At 35.2% G+C, this 19545-nt stretch overlaps 1 protein-coding gene across 1 annotated transcript in view; it reads right to left on the reverse strand.

Annotated features, from left to right (window-relative positions):
* The window catches only part of Bx (LIM domain-containing protein Beadex), a 69901-nt gene extending 62192 nt beyond the window's left edge, over positions 1-7709 (reverse strand). The window contains exon 1 of the mRNA XM_028185239.2: positions 7450-7709. Coding sequence (XP_028041040.2) covers positions 7450-7455 — 6 coding nt within the window. The 5' untranslated portion in view covers positions 7456-7709. The remainder of the gene's footprint in view (positions 1-7449) is intronic.
* Positions 7710-19545: the final 11836 nt, after the last annotated feature.

The following is a 19545-nucleotide window of genomic DNA, read 5'->3' on the forward strand; positions in this document are numbered from 1 at the left end:
TTTTGAATTTAGAATACATACAAACATACCTGGTGGTAACTGTTCACCATCGCTTATCAACATCAGTAAAGAAAAGCGGCTGCCTATCACGAAGAATAATCAAAATAGGACTTAAACCTTAAAACTTAGGTTAAAAGAACAAAATGAAATGATGACTGATCATTTGAAATCTGTATTTATTTTGACAATTCACGTCATCGTGACCTTAAAGATAAAACACTCGGTGTAATCGTATCAACCGATGTGACATGCCCCTATTCAAATCCCACTCGTGTTTCTAATGAAATACGGAATTAATACAAGTGTAGGCATCACCATTTCATGATGAAGAAATAACATCGTGTCACAAAAATCAAACTCACAACATTTTTAAATTTGCGTAATTACCGGTAGCAATTATATATTGTAAGCCCGCATGGGTAGGTACCACCATCCTCTTTGTTTCCGCCGCGAAACAGTAATGCGTTGCGCTTTGAAGGGGGGATGGCCACTAAACAATACAATTGACACATCGAACTCATATCTCAAGATGGATGACAGCATACCTCTTTTGACCATTGGCTTCCAACCGCTTAAGGCAAGGTTTTTTCTTTCTTAGATATATGAACGAGCTAATGCCAGCAGCGTAAATGACGCCACCCACCTTGAAACATCAGCTCTAAGTCTCCGTTTTTACAGCACGACGGCTTCCCTATTATTCACATCGAAACGCATTACTGCTTCATGGCAGAAATAAATTGTCCACCTGGTTAGGTCTCTCCCACCTAAATAATAAAACAAACAAGCTTTAGAGTGTGTTATGACCTCGCTTCAACAACCCTCCAATACCTCAGTGCACGATGTCTTCCACGCAGCCGAGGAGAGATGAGGCTGACGCAAGATAGTCCAAGAGAAATTTACTCAAATAGGCCACTATCCTCGGCAATGAGGATTATCGACGCAAGGAGAAGGATGACCTCGCCAATTATTAACTCACGTGAGAGGTTTTAAACTATAATTCCGGCTATTAATAAGAAGATAATATGGTTATGCACCGGGACTCTAGTTACTAGTTTAGACTAGCTATTTATTATCGATTTATCCCCTCCCACTCGAGCCTTCATCCATCCCCATCCTGAAGCTGGAAAGGCCTCCGATTTAACAACAATCACTTCCATTCCAAAAAAGCCTTATATGGTACTAAGGTTCAAATATATTTTCTATCCCAATACATAATCACGTAATTCCTATGTTAAGTCAACACTAGGACTGTTGTAAGACACGGCTGGGCACAATCGACTTGAGTATCTCTGCTACATAGAAACAGTTTCAAAATTATTATTAAAGTCTTAAGCTTAAAGCCTTGAATACATCAATACACAGATGTATTGTAATATCTGATGTGAATAAATCTAATTGAACTAATGAAGGAGGAATTTCTTAATTAGTAGTGTTCGAAACGAGTCGTAGGCATACGTATTGTACCGAAACGGGTTAATTACGACCGATAACTCTTTAATTAACCTACCTAATAACAGAGCATTTGCATTGAAGCCAATTAGGAAGACGGCGGAATTATTACAAAGTATAGGTTATTTCTCGATTCTAGACTTTTCCAAAATTAATTAGATTACTAATATTAATTAAAATGTTAGTTATGTGTTGCGAAAAATTTAGTTCTAAAACCATTTGTGACAGAGTTCATTCATAGAAATTGTGCGTTGCAATTGCATTTAATTATTTTGTTTTGTAATCGGAAAGTCAATATTGGCTGTATACTAATGACTTCCGACGTCAATTTCCAATGTCTGCAATCAAATCGTGTGTCAACGCGCGTCATTCATCACGCCACCTAGGGTTATCGAAGACCATAATGTTGCCGCAGGATGCCCTAATGAGAGATCAGTTATAACTTTCTAATTAGCTACGCATATTAAAATAAGGATGGATGTTGTTGAGTAAAACATGAATTACCGACCACTACTAATTAAGGATGGATGTTGTTGAGTAAAGCATTTGTGTGTTATTTAGAGATATAGGTATCTATAGTACATTATTTCTACACTACATATTCTAAAGTTTTATAGGATTTTCCCTTCTTCGTACTACACATTTAAAAAAATCTTATCTGAAATAATTATCACGAGTATACTTTTTGTTCAATCGATACAATAAAAATAGTAGATTTTTTTGACATGGCGCAGATTAATAAAAACTTTGCTGTCATATACATAATGGTACATGTAGTCGATCAAAGTTTAAGACAATAACAAAATATCAGTTTATACACTGAACGCTTTTGCGGGGATAAGGGGGAGGGGGGTGTTATTATTATAAAAATTAACTATATTTTTTTGGGTTCAGTTAAAATTGTTAGTAAGTCAGCTTGGCCTGAAAGACAAGACGCCCGAGACATTTGTATCGAGCAATGCAACCGTGTCGGTGTTCGAATCCTGCTGGCCGGTATCAATTTTTCTAAAAACGTACATAAAAAATGTTCATGAACGACTTCCACGATGAAGGAATAACATCGTTTGATATAAATTAAACCCGCAGAAATTATAATTTGCGCAATCACTGATGGTAGGGCGTGTTGTGAGCTTGCACCAGTAGATACAACCACCCTGCCTATTGTTGCCGTGAAGCAGTAATGCGTTTCGGTTTGGAGGATGGAGCAGCCGTTGTACTACTATAAAACTGAGACTTAGGACTCATGTCTCAAGTTGGATGGCACCATTTACGTTTTTGATGTCTATTGGTTCCGGGAACTATATAACACCAGGAAGGCCGTGAACTCAATCGTCCATCTGAGAAATAAAATAATTAACAATCCTGTAATGGAACTATACTTAAACGTTTGTTTTATATATATCTGGGTACATTTCGCCAAATTTCGGGATCTCGAACTAAATAAAAGACTCAAACCTTGCTACTATTTTAACGTTGTAAAATAATTTTAAATTGTTACTTAAGTCTTATAACTACTTTATGACGTGACCTATACGTGTATAACAATTAATGTGGATATATCTACAAACCATTGTATTATCGCAAAATACATTGTAGAGCCTTGACGATATTGTGAGGTATGAAAATTTAAAAAATACAATTTAATTATAAAAATTAAACAACAGTTACTCAGAAAAAATTGGAATATGCACAGAATTCAAACCTAGACATAGGACCCGTATTCGATACGAGTCAACTCAGTCAACCGAGCGTATTATCTATTAAGTTACGGATGCATCAAAAAGTCCTTAAATATGCTACATTAAGTTCGAAATTTTGGTTTCAAGATAACCAATACAATTACGATAATTAACGTTCACTCTAGCAGCGGGTGTACCACAAAATGCTAATGAAGTTCTACACGAGACAGTGCGGCCCTAATTAAATAAGCAAGGAGAGGAAGCACCGCAGCGCACGGCCGCTGAAAAACATAAGCCTCGCCAACAAGCTAATTACTGATGACCTTCGTAAGGCAGGGCTACCATCTCTTGTTTAGCAAGTACAGTAATTACGCAACCACAATTCCCATACGAGACATAAATCAATTTTGATATATATTTTAGAGCGCAATAGATTGGTATTTTTTTTGCTCTTGCATGCAGACGAGCATACGGCCCACCTGATGGTGAGTGGTTACCGTCGCCCATGGACTTCAGCAATGCCAGGGGCAGAGCCAAGCCGCTGCCTACCGCTTAATACTCTCCACAAGCCTCGTTTGAAGAAGGACATGTCGTAGCGCTCGGGAGTCATCGTGGAGGGGAGCTCATTCCATAGCCGGATGGTACATCGAAAAAAAGACCTCTAGAAACGCACTGTGGATGACCGCAGTGGCTCCAGGTATAGTATGATATTTTATTGACAAGTGAACGAGCTCACGGCCCATCTAGTGTTAAATGGTTATCAAATCCCATAGACATTACAAAATGAACAGTATCTTGAGATTTGAAGTCGAAGTAAGCACACAGAGCAATCTGTTCCGTGAAAACTGTTAGACACGGATAAAGATCATGAAATGGTTTGTTGCAATTTTTCGTTTATTTCCCAATAGGGTTGTCAAGCCGATAGCTAAAAATTTTATTCTTAATCTTTTCCTTGTTATTGAGCATTTTAAATCATTTGGTAGATACAGTTTGCAGTCCTTCCAACACTTCTAGTTTTTCCGATACCGCGATTATCACGTGGGATTTCGTCATCTTGGTCGTTCACCCCTTTTATTAAATTTAAATACAATGATAAAAATATCATATTTCCATTCTATGTCAATTTAATTTAAGATTTAGTTAGACTAATATACCGAGGCATTGATACAACCATCGACCAATGCGAAACAGAATTCAATTAGGTCTTGTCAATTTTATGTAGGTCGCTTTTAAATTTTATTATTGCATATATACTTTTTAATTAAGAAATACAATGTAATACAATGAAAATCTAGAAAAATAACTTATTTTAACAGTGTGATAACCCTGGAATGTTATAGATTAAATTTATTTGCTTGAAGACAATAGTGCTGCATATCAATAATTATTCCTCGGTACTGCGTGCAGTTCCTAAGGACAACTTGGCAACCCTCCGCGGTTCACACACATGTCAATTTTAATTAGTTTTAATCGAAACAAAAAAAAAGTCTTACAAACGCTTACACGTGGAAATGTGAGTCAGTGCCGATATCAAATTAATTAAAACAGTGTGTTAAAATTTTTTACATAACAATTGCGTGCGTCAATTATATTTTTCATTATTAAAAGAAATTAAGTAGTCTTAATTCCAATCATTATCATAAGGATATTTCTAAATCGTCTACTGAAAAGACCCAATTTATTGACACAAAATTACTCCGTGAATTGTAGGTATCAAAAAATAACTGTACAATAATAAGTGAAAAACTGTAATTGATCATCATTTTTCTGGAATTCCTATCAGAATGTTGTTTTAATGATTAGATTTAAAAAAAATCGGTACAAACGATGTGCTTTTTCTACACAAAACACTACCGATGTTCTTATAGACATTGTTCATGTTAATTAAACTTAATAATTTATAATACTTTGCTGCCTCTAATTGAGACAGTTAGCTCAGCGTAAGGAAATTAAAAGTTTCGTTTAATATTGAAATTATCAGTCATTAAGCTAATTAGTCATAAAATAATAACATCATAATGAAATCTAATATCATTTTAGGCGCGTCCCGACCAACGGATGGACCAATCACAGCTGATTAATTTCTCGTAACACCCATGTTAAAGCTTGTTTATTAATTAGTCGAAAGTTAATTAATTGAAATGCATTATCCACGAGCCATGTTGAAAATAATGATTGTAATGTGTAATACGCTTTATTGAAATTTTAATTATACTATTCCATTGAATTTGATTTTATTAAATTGGGGTAGCTTTATTAGGGGTACGCATTAAAGTTGAAATATCAATAAAAATCTACATTAACGAAATATGCCATTGATTTTATATGACAAGTGTTCGCTTGGTGTTCGTAATTTGACCACAATTACTAATACATACCTTAAGATTTGTTTGATTTTACATAATTTTATGTTTGTTTTTTTGTTTTGTAATTGTGATTTTTTCTAGTAAAATGTATATAGGTTATTTTTATTTTTTTGTTACCCTTCAAACTCGTCACTAACTACACTGGTGGTAGCTAGCTAAACAAAAAGTAATGTTTTTGCCATTCCCTTTAAATTTATGGAAGATAATTCTGACTTTTCAGTTTTAAAATAAATTATTATCAAGAAACACCGGAAGACCCGGTACGCGGTCGAATAAAATTACATTCATAGACTAATTGTATTATTCGTCTATGTTTTTTCTATTTCCTACGTTGTAGATTATAATCTATATTTATTATAAGCCTTGATAAAAGTCGCAAAACGTCAAGATAACAACGCAGATAATTCTTAACAAAAAATAAATAAAGAAAAGCGTGAAACTAACTGTTATGAAGCTATTAAAAAAAAATTAGAAAATGTCACAAGAAAAAAAACATCGCGATTAGTAAAATGATGTCAATTAAACTGTGTACGTTAATTATTCGTACATCGTAGCCAATGTTTATAATTAAACGAATCGGGTACCACGTTCTAGAGTTGTAGCTCTAATGAGATACTTGCTAATTAGAGAATAAACAAGACGGATATGGGAATCTAATTGGCTTTTGGGACAAGCATGTTTCCTCTGATACTTTTTTTCTTTTGTTATATTAAAAGGTGGCTTTATTTCTGTACCGTTGCAGTGAGGTAATTTTTTTTTTTTTTTTTTTTATAACAAGTAAGAGGCAAACGAGCAAGACGGGTCACCTGATGGTAAGTGATTCACCGCCGCCCACGGTCACCAGCGTTTACGCCAGTGCGTTGCCTACCCTATGCATATACATTAAAATTTATTACGCATATTTATTTTATTGCATGATCGGCTATCCGATTTTATTTTGATATTCCACCTCAAGTCAAATCAAGTGTTTCGTTTTTGTTTTTAAAAGCACTTAGGTTATAATTTTGCGATTAATATTATATGTATGCTAATGTGATTAATAACACTATATATTACTATTACTATTTCATGTAAATCTACTCGTTTTAAAAGAGTTTAATAAAAATTTAATTTAATTTAATTTAATTAATATTCAAAAACACAAGTCGCTAATCGAAAACCTTCCTTTTTTTAATTAGTTTTCTTTTGTTTTTTCGCAATAATTTGAGACAAATTGTTAATTTTTTTTCATGTGAAAACCAAATGAGAAATACATTCTTTTACATGGTTTATTATATAATAGTTAGGTAGAGTGGGAGAGTCTTCCCACAAACGAATTGATACTACATATCACATATACAGGTCCCAATATGGTATTCGCATTGTGACGTCTGGATCTGGTAATCACTCAGAACAAGGAGGAGTGTGTGCCCGTTCGTCTTTCACTCTTTTATATAAATAAATCAATGAGAACCACAAAAAACGATTAATGAAAATTCCATTACACTTGTTATCTTTACTTTCTCTATGTTTCAGTTTTACGCGTTCAATTAGCGTTAATGAGGAAAACTGCACAAGTCCGAGAGCAACAAGACTATGACGTCCGTTTGTTACTTCATTAAATTTGTTGATTTTCCACGTGTTTAATAGTAAATGTTTAGTTTTATTAAATATGCATAAAGAAAACTTAGTACCTACATAAACAAAATAAATTAGCTATTTTAAATTGAACATGAACATGAAATACAGACAAACGTATTTTTTTTTTTTTTTTTTGGCGCGGAGTATGAATAAATACCGCGACAATTACTTCGAAACAGCAACGGCTATGGGTAAACGTTTTCTGTTATGTTATTTAAAAGAGTACAAAAATCCAATGGAGTGGAGATCATTAAGCGACTCTTCGAACCTGTCGCCGCATTACACTAATTGACGCAATTAGAGGGATTGCCGAACGGAAATAAAAGTGGGCTCACCTTCATGAAACGCCGGCCCAGCCAATTAGCCTAGCGACTCGTAATTAGCCTCTTCAAGTACCCCACGCTGGATCAGTCTTGACACATACGAGCAAAGATCACGGCACCAAAAATGTAGTTCATTTTCTTGTTAATATTTTTTTTAATACACGACACAAAAGTTTTTCGCGATCGGACGATGTTTAAATATAGAGCGCGCGGATACGTATGATCGCCTTGGAACACGGCAAGCGAGTGAGCGCGCTAGGCCGCTGACGGATAGACGCGGGAGGAGGTTAGCCGAATGCTTGCTTCCTTTCCTTTTCACGTTCAAAAGCTCTGCGACTATGATGCTTTTCGCTCAGCACGGGCGCGCACTTACGACCTTCTACGTATAGAGCGACACTTAACTCTGTAAGTGGGCAGATTTCACGCGGTATTGCATTTAGGCCTAAACAAAATGTGGAAATAATAAATTGACTTTTTTTTATCAATTATTGCTTTTAAATCTAGAGACTTAGAATAAGAGTGAGTCTAGTAAAACAAGTTGGCCGCAATATTGTAACGTTTAAACATTTAGCTTGGCATTATTTTATTTATTTTTTATTAATGTCCGACAACGACAGATATTACAGAGATAGCCCAATAGCAACTTGAATCATTTAAGGATCACCCAATAAATATTTTAATGAATAACTAACAGGTTATTTTGCAGCGTATTCGAACTTGTATGATGTATGAAAAGGGACCCGTACATTGTATGACTGCTTTAATGAAAATAGCGATCCCCTATTCATCATTGATAAAGCAACGACACCTCGTTCATTGTGTCGCGTTTCGAAGCCGGCCGTCGGCGAATCAACTGAACTCATTCTTCATTCATTTTGCCTTTTTAAAACACGGCAGCACGCTATCCGTAAGCTGTTCGTGAAATTATAAAGCTATGTTTCGCGGATTAAGAGGCTGAATAATTTAAAATCAATAAATTTAAAAATAATGGATAAATGGATAAACTTAAAAATAACCACATTTAAATTGATTTTTATGCTTCTTTTAAATGTTTACGTAACTTGAATTTACGTATTACATTACGTACAATTTTAATTAAAACCACTTTTACGGTTTAATCTCGCATTTCCTGACGTCATTATATAAGAATCGTCCGTGACAACGAAAACTGTAAGATGATCGGAAAGGTCGGAAATAATGTATGTTTAATGACAATTAAAAAACACGCAAAACTAAACCGTAAAAATCGTTTTAATTATGTCTAAAAGTCGCGAAGACTTAACTGAAGAAAATACTATTTAACTTTTTTATTATGCAGGCTACTTGTACGTTCGAGATTCTAAACATTAACACAAACAGCCAGTTTCACAAGCAAGACGTCCTCTAGTTTATTTAAGTAACGTGGAATATCAGGTTTCTATAAAAAGAATGATCCGAGTTCTTCACCACTTAGCCTGTTTGCCTTGTTATCTTTTTTATGGTGGCATTTCTCCATTGAATCAATTAAAGCAACGTAAAGGGGTGTAATAAAAGATGATTTATTACTGAGGACTATAATAGTTTTTAATTATATTTCAAGAGGGTACCCTAGTCGATTATATTAGATGGATAATGTAAACGTGCAATGGAAAACTGGATGTCGGATCGGAAATTACTACTTCGACACCGCGATAGTTGCTAAAATTTTACTATTTTTTAGGACTAAGAATTGTAGACATAATTAAAGCTACTTTTACAGATATCATTTCGCCTACATTATTTTCGATTAACTGTAAATTAGTTATAGTAATATAACCCAGATAAAAACCTATTACTTATTACATCTTAAATTTAATACATTCAACAAAAAACGAACTCAAATGTAGCTGTTAAAAAATAAACAACCTATAAATTGATTTGCATGTCAAATATATGTACATATATAGTTGTTATATTATTGTATATTGCAAAACAACCGAGCAGTTAGTTATATGAATACGTTTAAATTACGAGCTAAACAAATCTAAAAGCGCGCCTTGCGTTCTGTATCAATTTGCGATCCATTCAATGTCGACCCGCAAAAATCAAGGTTGTGACACGGTTCAGTGCTGTTCTAAAAATTATATCGATAATAATAAATATATCAATAGAATCAAAATAATAGTATGATAATCTATATCTTAAATATAAATAGCTATGAATGAATCTGAAGCTTGAAGTTAAATAAACTGCTTAAAAAAAAAGACAAAAATCGTTATTACAATTCTGATTTTAACACCCGCAATTTAATTTTCATAGCCTATGACTGTATAAAGTTAAATGAGAAAATATCCATTTTACTATAACGTTTTAGATTGTTTAGCATTGACCAAAATAGATCACAAGAAACCGAGTAAAAGCTGAGACAATAATAGAACTATAACTTTCACAATAATCCACGGCCCTGTGCCACTTTAAACAAACGACAAAAAACTTGAAAAATTAAATTTAGTGCGAAGGCTGTTCTTAAGACCTTCATTAATACTAAATAAACAACTAACATTGGTTTCGTAATGAATAAAAAGTATTTCAATATTGAAATATTTATTGATAAAATCGTGAATAGGTCAAAAGTTCAGTGTATAGATGAGACTGTGGCATCAGTCGGCAGCCTGGGACTGGTAGAAATTTTAATTATATAATCACAAAAAATTCCATTTAGATTACATTTAGGAACATCTTTCAGGGTGCAATAAAATCGTAAGGCTATAAAAATCTGGAATTGTTTGCTTATATTTTTAAAATCATAGGATAACCGTTATTCCAATGCAAACGAGATTATAAACGCGCGATCTGTACTTAACAATCCTCATGACGTATTTTCGTGAAACATTTAATACTAGATAGGGTTAAATCAATTTTTTGACACCATCAAAAAACTATAATTGTATTTGACAATTTGCTTACAACCATAACAAGGTTCAAAATAAATTGAAAATAAAATACCTAGTGGCTGTAAACGCATCGTTATCCTCGTAACAGGTACACCGCGCGCACGTCAATTAAATCTTGTGTGCATCTAACTAACAAGTAACAGAACACGATATACGGTGATACCGAATTCATCGATAAATCATGCGGACATCACTACACGTAGGGTAGGGCGGCCTGTATTGACGCATTCATTTTCTATACGCGTTTAATTTATTGCCGGGTAACTCGAGACATGTACGCTCACAAATCAAGCGTGCTTTTGCGTATTTTCAGCGGCGTTTTGTCAACCGCTCAATCGGAAGCGTATTCTAGAAGGGTTACTTTGAATGGTGTCTCTTTGATAGACAAGACTTAATTTGCATAGTCCGCACAAATCGTGTAATAATATAAAAAGGTTGCTTTAAAATAAGAATTAAAACTAGTTTTTAGGTCAAGCACCGTTTCAGATGTATTCTTTATTATTGTTTTTTTGTTGGTTAGTTTTTTGTAAACGCTATTTGCTGAAAATTATTTAATTTGTTTCTTTCGAATGACTACAGACTTAATTTTGTGGATTTTGACCTATAGAAGGTTATGTAATGAATTTCATTCATTCTCAGAACACAATTGGAGTTCATATTTTTCAATACATTTTTTTATTTACCATTTCCTTGTTTAAATCAAAGGCAGCTATAACTTATTAATGAAAATCAAGTTTTTTTTATAACATACATAACATAACCGTGTACATGTTTTTTTTTCATGTTGGTACACTGGTAGTTTCCTTAAAAAAAATATTGATAAATATCTCGAAGTCTTTATACTTTTGCACAACGACAAGTGCAATTCTTCAATGCTAATTATTATATAAAAGGTGCCCGTATGCTTACTGTGGGGCTATCAATGTAACTTCAAGATCATCCGTCGGTATAAGCAATATTTTCACTTACCTACTTAGCTAGGACCGTTGTTCCGAATCTTAATTATGATCTAAAATTCCCGTTGTTTTTTCGAATGGACGGATAAGTTCACAGTCTTGGAATTAAATGATTACCGGAGTTCATGAACTTCGCAACGTAAATTACTCACGCTGGCCTCAAAATACGTATTCTCGTCGATAAATACGCAATTCAAAAGTTGTTAATTAGTAATATGTGAGGATATCTTAAGTATGGTTCACTAGAAAACTCGGCATAATATGGCTCGACACGAATACACAGTCTTATCATTTAAACCGTGGCGATCTCTTACTGATAGGGTTCTTATTGGGAATGTTACGAGTATTTACAACGGCAGGACAGCTGTTGCATCAATACAATTTAACGGCAGCGGTATTTGCATTGTGACTATGAATTCCAACAACATCGAAAGCTCGAGATCCTTTTGAGCATTATAGATGATAAAAAATTAAAATCATTATAATTATAAAAAAGGGAATTCTAACAAAAATAGAATTAAAGTATTAAACCCATTTAAAGTGGCTTATCCGGGAGCCGAGAAAAAAAGCGCCTCGGCTTTAACGACGCCTTTCATTGAATTCGACTTAAACCAATTAATCACTCTTATCAGACCGTTTCCCTTGGAGTTTTTCAACGGAGGGACCGAAGGCTGACCATTCAGCCGTTGTGAGGTAAACGGAGCTATTGTGAGCCGTTTGAGGGCATTGTTGCCGGTCATTGTGCCGTAAACTGATGATGTTCGCGACCGCTTGTAGCAATCTCACGATATTTCTTTCCGGACGTTCTTCTTAAGGCTGATGATACGCGGCACAGTTCGTAGGCTCTTTTAAATTCGCGACCCTACGGGAAAATGGAAATGCTTTCAACATTTCCTATGTTGTTAGTTCATGCATTAGAAAACACTATATTATTATTATAACAACTAGCTGACCCGGCAGATTTTGTAGTACCTCGATCGATAAACAAAAGACCGAAGCTTTTGTATAAAATAAACTTAAAACAAACAAAAGGAATCCGTCCGACAGGGGGGACATCAAGTGAAAAATTAAATTGTTATTTTTATTTAATTCCGAACATTTTCATATTTATCTACTTTTTAAACCTTCTCTGGATTTACACAAATAATTCAAAACCAAAATTGGCCAAATCGGTCCAGCCGTTCTCGAGTTTTAGCGAGACTAACAAACAGCAATTCATTTTTAGATATATAGATAGATATATAATTGCGCTACCAATCAAAATGCACGATTCGCGGCAGACATAAGTACAATGATGGTACCGTCTTTTACGTTTCCTACTACTAATAATATACAGGCTAGAAAATAAGTAAGATTCATCGAGCTATGTCCGTAATATAAAATTTGTGAGGAACCAAATATAATAATTTCACAAATAACTCCGTTTAATTCCTCGTTTGGGAGTCCCCGCTCCGGCGTTTCATAAGACTTTGCAAAGAAAACAACGAAACAGGTATTAGCATAAATTATACGAAACACATTTCGGCAGTTCACGGCGCAGTAATGACTACTTAAGGTTTTCACGTGAACGGATTTAAATCACGTGAGGGCTACGAGTGTATATATTCACTTTAGGCAGAAGCTTGCCTCCTTGTCCATGAGTGACGGTAACCATTCACCATCAAGTGAGCCGTATGCTCGTCTGCCCACACCGGCAATAAAAAAAGAGTGTCGAAACGGCATTAGACATATTCAAAAATGAAATTTATAATGAAAGATCGCCACGTTGATATAGTATCTAATTGTCTTGACTCGTGTAGTATCGTGATTCAGTTTTGTTTCCAAGTTAGAACCCATGTCTTTGTTCATAACAATTGGTATACCGTTGTTGGCGTGTCATGGTCTTGTATCATATGTGTTTAGTACCATAATTTTGGTAGATCTTTACTAGTATTACGTGATGGGCTCATATAACCACTTAACGTTAGATAGACCGTGAGCTTCTTCACTCATCGAGACAATTTAAAAAAACGCAAATGTACCGCTGTCACTGTTTTTTGACATTTAGAACTACCACAACTAAATCTGTGGTCGCTAAGTTCATTACGCGCTGCGTGTACCTACTTGGCACCATACAGACATGTTTTCTCACGTGATAAGTGATAACTGCACGCACGAAAAAGTGACAGGTTCCGCCTGAGCATACAAGCGAGAGTGCGGAACAAGGGATTGAGAGCACGATCGGCCCAAGCGTAAATTTTTCGAAAATTGTGGTGGTGGTAGGACCTCTTGTGAGTCCGCACGGGTAGGTACCAAAACCTTGCCTATTTCTGCCGTGAAGCTGTTGCGTTTCGATTTGAAGGGTGGGGTAGCCGTTGTAACTATACTGAGACCTTAGAACTTATATCTCAAGGTGGGTGGCGCATTTACGTTGTAGATGTCTATAGGCTCCAGTAACCACTTAACACCAGGTGGGCCGTGGGCTCGTCCACCCATTTAAGCAATAAAAAATAAAATTGTAATTTTCAATTTACTCAAATCAAATCAAATCAAATCAAAAAAATTTTTTTACTCCTTCTTTATCAAAATAATTCAGTGATAATAATTAAATTCAATTTATAAAATTAAGCAAATTTTCATCAATATTTCTTTATGACGTTATCACGTAAAGCTATCGTCCGTCATCCGACTTTACAGACAATCAATTTTTTCTTTTGCCAAACGATTACAATGAAACACTTAACGATGCCCCAAAATCGTCTCGATTCGTCACTGTCAGCCTTATGGAGAACAGCGCGCACAAACGCAGACACAAAAACACAAAAAATTGTATACGATTTTCTAAAATGAATAAATCTAAAACCAACCAACACACGTGATGAAGTGTTGTTTAGTCAACCTGTTTACCATTTGTTACGAACAACAACAAACACGAAACAGAGTATCTTGAACTGTGTTAAAGACCAAGGTAGATCAGGATTATTTATTGCAATAGATGAGTACACGAGCTGTCAACCAACCCGATGTCGAGTGGTACCGAAACATCAGAAATGTCGCATGCAAAAGCAATTACAAAAATCGGTTGTCTGTAAAGTCGGTTTACTGACGATAGTTGAACGTGACAACGTCATAAGAAAATACTGATGGAATGGTTTCATTTTTCAAAAGAAAATTTTAATTTTATTTGTTTGATAGATATTTTGTATGAACAATTGACACCACATTCACTTTTCACTGAACTTCATACTTGACGAAAACATGTAAATGTATTATTGTATAGCAGCTGTCCACGCGGATGCTTCGCTCACTCAAGTAGGAGAGAGACAGATGTCGAACGCTGCCGAACGCGGAGGCCGATTATGCCTCTTTATTACTCGTTGCACGCTCTCGCTTGCACTACAAGCCTTAAATGGAACGCCTCAGAGCGAGGCAACGCCGCATGAGTCATGTTTTTTCGTGCGTCCAGCCGGCTCCATCGAATTATAAGACGTTGTCACATCAAAAATAAACGTCAATCAAATACAAAATTTGTATTTGTGATTAAAGCACGTAACATAAACCCAATCCAATAAACTGTGTATTTTTTGTGGGTGAGTTTACAACTAACACCCAACTTATAGATCTCAATCGACTATTTATAAGAAAATGTACAATAAAGTCAAACACCGTAAAATTAAAAAAGAACCTTAAAATTGATAAAGCGGTTCATTTGAGTGTAAAATAAGTAATTGTGGTTAGTGTATTGCGTTAGTTAGGAAAAAATAGATTACGTTGAGGTGCTAGCAACTACCATGAAATATTGACGAATATTACCGTTTCTTTTTCATTATGCCTAGCCATTAAATTAAAGTAGCGATTTGACGTAAATAAAGTTACAAACATAATTAAAACAACATTATAATATACAGAATGAGGTTGGGTATTATATTTTCTAAAACACACAGAGGTATAAAGATTGTAACATGAATTAAAAAAAAATTAATTCATTTTCTTTTATTGCTATGAACGGGCCCACAAGACCGGTGAACTATCGGAAAGCACAACGTGAATTACAATGTTAACAAAAAAGAAATCAAAACTTTAACAAAAATAAGGTTAAAAAAATACATTTTGTATTTGAGAACAATAGCTTCTACTTTGATCCACAAAAAAAACGTCCTAACAATTTCTGTAGTCAAAAATGCTCCAATATAAATTTCGTGCGGATCAAATCGGTGCAGCAACCATTATGTAGCCAACGTGACAAATCTAAATATCGTACGAAGATTTAAATAACAAGTACCCCGCCACCGTGAGCATCATGGGAAATGTAAATAGCGGGGTCTAACGCAATATAGTCAGTCTATTTGTGCTTTTAACTAATCTATAAATTAATTGATAGATGACTCGCTGTGGGGTTGGAGTAGCCAGTTCAAAACTGTTTAAATGCGACAAAAAATTCGTAGTGATTTAATGAGGAGATATAAAACTAGTTTTTACTACGAATATGTTTAAACTCTCTTCGGAAATTGTACAAATATATTATTGTTTTTTATTAAATATATCTTATGACATTTATGCATCCTTTAAACCACTTTAAAATTTTAAACGAATAAAATACAACCTTAATACGCCTACATATACGTGAGGTCTGCGTCATAACAATTCTTTAAACATCACATATCAATACGAAACAGAGTAGAAAGCAATCATAGTTTGTTTACTGTAGTTTGTTTACATGGCCACAGAAACCACTGTTGAGTTTAACCACCAACGTTGAGTGGTCACGATCGCTCATGGACATTAACAAAGTATGGAGCATAAATAATTCGCAGTCCACTCGCTGACTTTTTTTCAGACTTCATTTGACGAGGCACCATGGCAATCCAAACAACAAACAAATCCTGAGAGCATTCTCCATTCAACATCCATATGGCCGTACTATTAACTAATACGAACTTTAAATTGTGTTCTTAGCGTCACCTTGTATAAATCTAAATGTCCGAAAGAACAACCGCCGACAACCCCCCGGCACCGGGGCCCAATCGTCCATTCAGCACGCAGCGTGGCCATAAAATTAAATAAATCCGTTATTTTTCAGGGTGAGAAATGTACGGATCCGTCCTGGCCGGTCAATCGGGCGGCACGATAACGGCACACATTTGTAAAGATTTCGCCGGCCCACGTCAGAGACCATTCTCCGGAGTTCGTGGCCATACGTTTACGTAGACTTATAATGTTTTAGAATAGTCATTTAGAAGTGGCCCGACCCTATGAATCCGTCCTGAACTAAAATATATATGTCGTGGATAACGACTTTTAGTTGTCGTGGATAATGACTTTTAGTAATATTAAGACGGTGGTTTTGATTATTATTTTAAATGATGAAATGTTGTTTTGATAAATATCACAAAATGAAGGGTAGACTCCGTAACGCCACAGTATAAAATGGCGGTACGTGGACAGAGTCGTGGCATTCCGTGTCAGACAGTCATTCCGTCCGTCTCAGTCAGTGAGTCTCTGGCCGTCAGTCAGTCAGTCAGTCAGTCAGTCGGTCTGTCGGTATGTGCAACGAAACTGTCGGTTTATCCTGTCATTGTGAAAGTTGTGTGTGTTGAGTTTCAATAATTATTATTCAAAAGGTTTTATTGACTTTTTATAAACTGAGTTCAACCAAATACGAGTGATGACGGAAACTACCGCTCAGCCATCCCCGACGTGCGCCAACATATACATTATCATGTGCCAAAAAAGAATGTGCTTGAATGTATACAGCAGTGAGGAGGAGGTGTCCTCAAAATACTCATGGACTGTGTGAATGAGTATATGCAATAAAAGGGTATGTGTGCAAAGTAGAAGCATAATAGGCCTGAATGGAAAAAGAGGGCATCGACCTCGCACAGTGGGATAAAAGAAGAAGCAAGAAGACTTATGAATATGCCTTAATCAGTACACGTGATAATCGACCTATAGATAATTTTAATATCAAATATTTCGTTGCTCAAATAATCGGGAGACTAATCTACAATTAATATTATAAACAATATTACTGACGAACAACTATTGGTAACTAACAAATTAAAGAGCAGGCGGTTAGCGTCGTACATGTGATGCGTAGAGAGAAGATGCATGTGACTAGGAGATGTATGGAAATGATAGTGCAAGGCAGAGGGGGAAGAAAGAGATCGACCGAAGAAGACATGGATGGAGTGTGTGAATGACGATATAAGAGAGAGAAGAGTGAGTTTTGAGATGACGGCTGATAGAAGAGAATGGAAGAGAAAAATTAGCTGTGGCGACACCATCTAGTGGGATAAGGTGGAGAAAAAGAGAGGACTACTCACTGACCACAAACTCCCACCCACGATCGTCAAAAACAAGTAACTGATCGAAGCTGTAATCCGTAAAGTAATATTAAAAATAATTTTAAGTCATTTATTTAAAATAACAGGATGTTGGTAGCATTTTATGATACGATACAGACGCAGGAGTATAAAAACAAGGAGTTCGCTTGAAATCGAATGTTCCAGTAAAACTGAGTACGTCCTAAAAACCGCTGTCATTCCCAATAAAACTACTTTTATCAGATTTCGGTTTCATTGATAGAGCATACTTTAACATCTTGTCCTGTCTTCGCGTTCAAAAGGATGTGGCTTAAAGCACACCTAAGCTAGTGAGGCTAAGCTGCGAATAAATGAAAATTGATTTTAAGATTGCGACGCCACAGTACGACTGGTTGACAAATAATATGGGCTTAGCCGAAACCCACATATAAACTGCCGTCATCATATACAGTTTACCAATTTAGTCCTACGATTTTTTCTTGTCTCTCTCTTTGTAGAAGAAAAAGAAAGAGATTTGCAATCGTAATCAAACATTGTTTATGGTCTAGCAGCATCCGTTCTATTTTCTTTTATGTTGTTTGTTCTATTAGGTTCGGGAAATTTATAAAATATTTTGCTCGAAATTCGGTACCTACATTGATTTCACCCTTTTTAATTTGTATTGTAGGCAATAATTTTATTACGTATTGGTTGTACAGGATGTAGTGTAGTAGATATGTATGATGTAGTAAAATATGTATTTAGACCGTGTTACATGTCTGAAATATGCGGGAAATAAGCAGTTTTAACTTTTTTGATTCCTGATTTGTTATCAACTTGGAAACAAACAGCAAAATATCAAAAGAGAAACCCCATTTTGGGCCTAAGCCTTACACGAATGGGATATGTACCAAAAAATTCGTCTATTTTGCTTGATTAACCTATTGAAATCTTAGCTTCATTGACAATGGCCAAGTGTAGAAAATAAGTTGAATTCAATTTTTTGTTTTAAACAATCTTTGTAAACATCTGCAACACTTATTTCAATATACATACGTAACTAGCTCCACAAACGTGCGGATTAGAATTAGAGCATCCATAAAATAGGATCGATTTAGTGGAAATCGAGTGTAAAAAATAATTAATACTCTTTTGCTTTAGGATAAATGATTGTTTTTATAGGTATTTTAATCAATGTAAATAGAGTATGGCCATCGAATCGTGACACAACTACTTACAATGGCGGCAATTCAAAATATCTACAACTGACAACATTAAATATAGCATGAAAGGATAGTTTTGCATTTTTATATTAATGTGACTATGCCCTAGAAAAATACAAATGTATCAAATCGTGTTATGTTATCTTTAATGTTGCCAACTGAAAATATTTTGGATTGCCGCTATTTAGTTGTGCCATGATTCGCCGGCCAGACTATGAACTTAATCTCATTGAATAACGTAACGTAAAGCACCAAAATCTACTAACAAAAATCATTAAAAGAAATAAATAACTGTGCCATTTAGTTATGACACGAAATCATGTCGGCAACTGCGGCAATTCAAAATATTTTCAACTGGCAATCTTAAATATAACATGAAAAAGTCGATTTGGTACTTTGAGTTTTTCTACGGTGTAGTTACATTAATAATTTTACTGGTGGTAGGATCTCTTGTGAGTCCGCGCCTCCCGCCCGCCTATTTTTGCCGTAAAGCAGTAATGCGTTTCGGTTTGAAGGGCGGGGCAGCCGTTGTAACTATACTGAGGCCTTAGAACTTGTATCTCAAGGTGGTTGGCGCATTTACGTCGTAGATGACTATGGGCTCCAGTAACCACTTAACATCAGGTGGGCTGTGAGCTCGTCGATAGGTATCTAAGCAATAAAAAATAAAAATAAAAAAGACATGAAATAAAATTAAATGAAAGGTGATGACATAATATGGGAGCACGTCATGATT

This window comes from Bombyx mandarina, chromosome 13 (assembly GCF_030267445.1).
Source record: "Bombyx mandarina strain Sakado chromosome 13, ASM3026744v2".
NCBI lineage: Eukaryota > Metazoa > Arthropoda > Insecta > Lepidoptera > Bombycidae > Bombyx > Bombyx mandarina.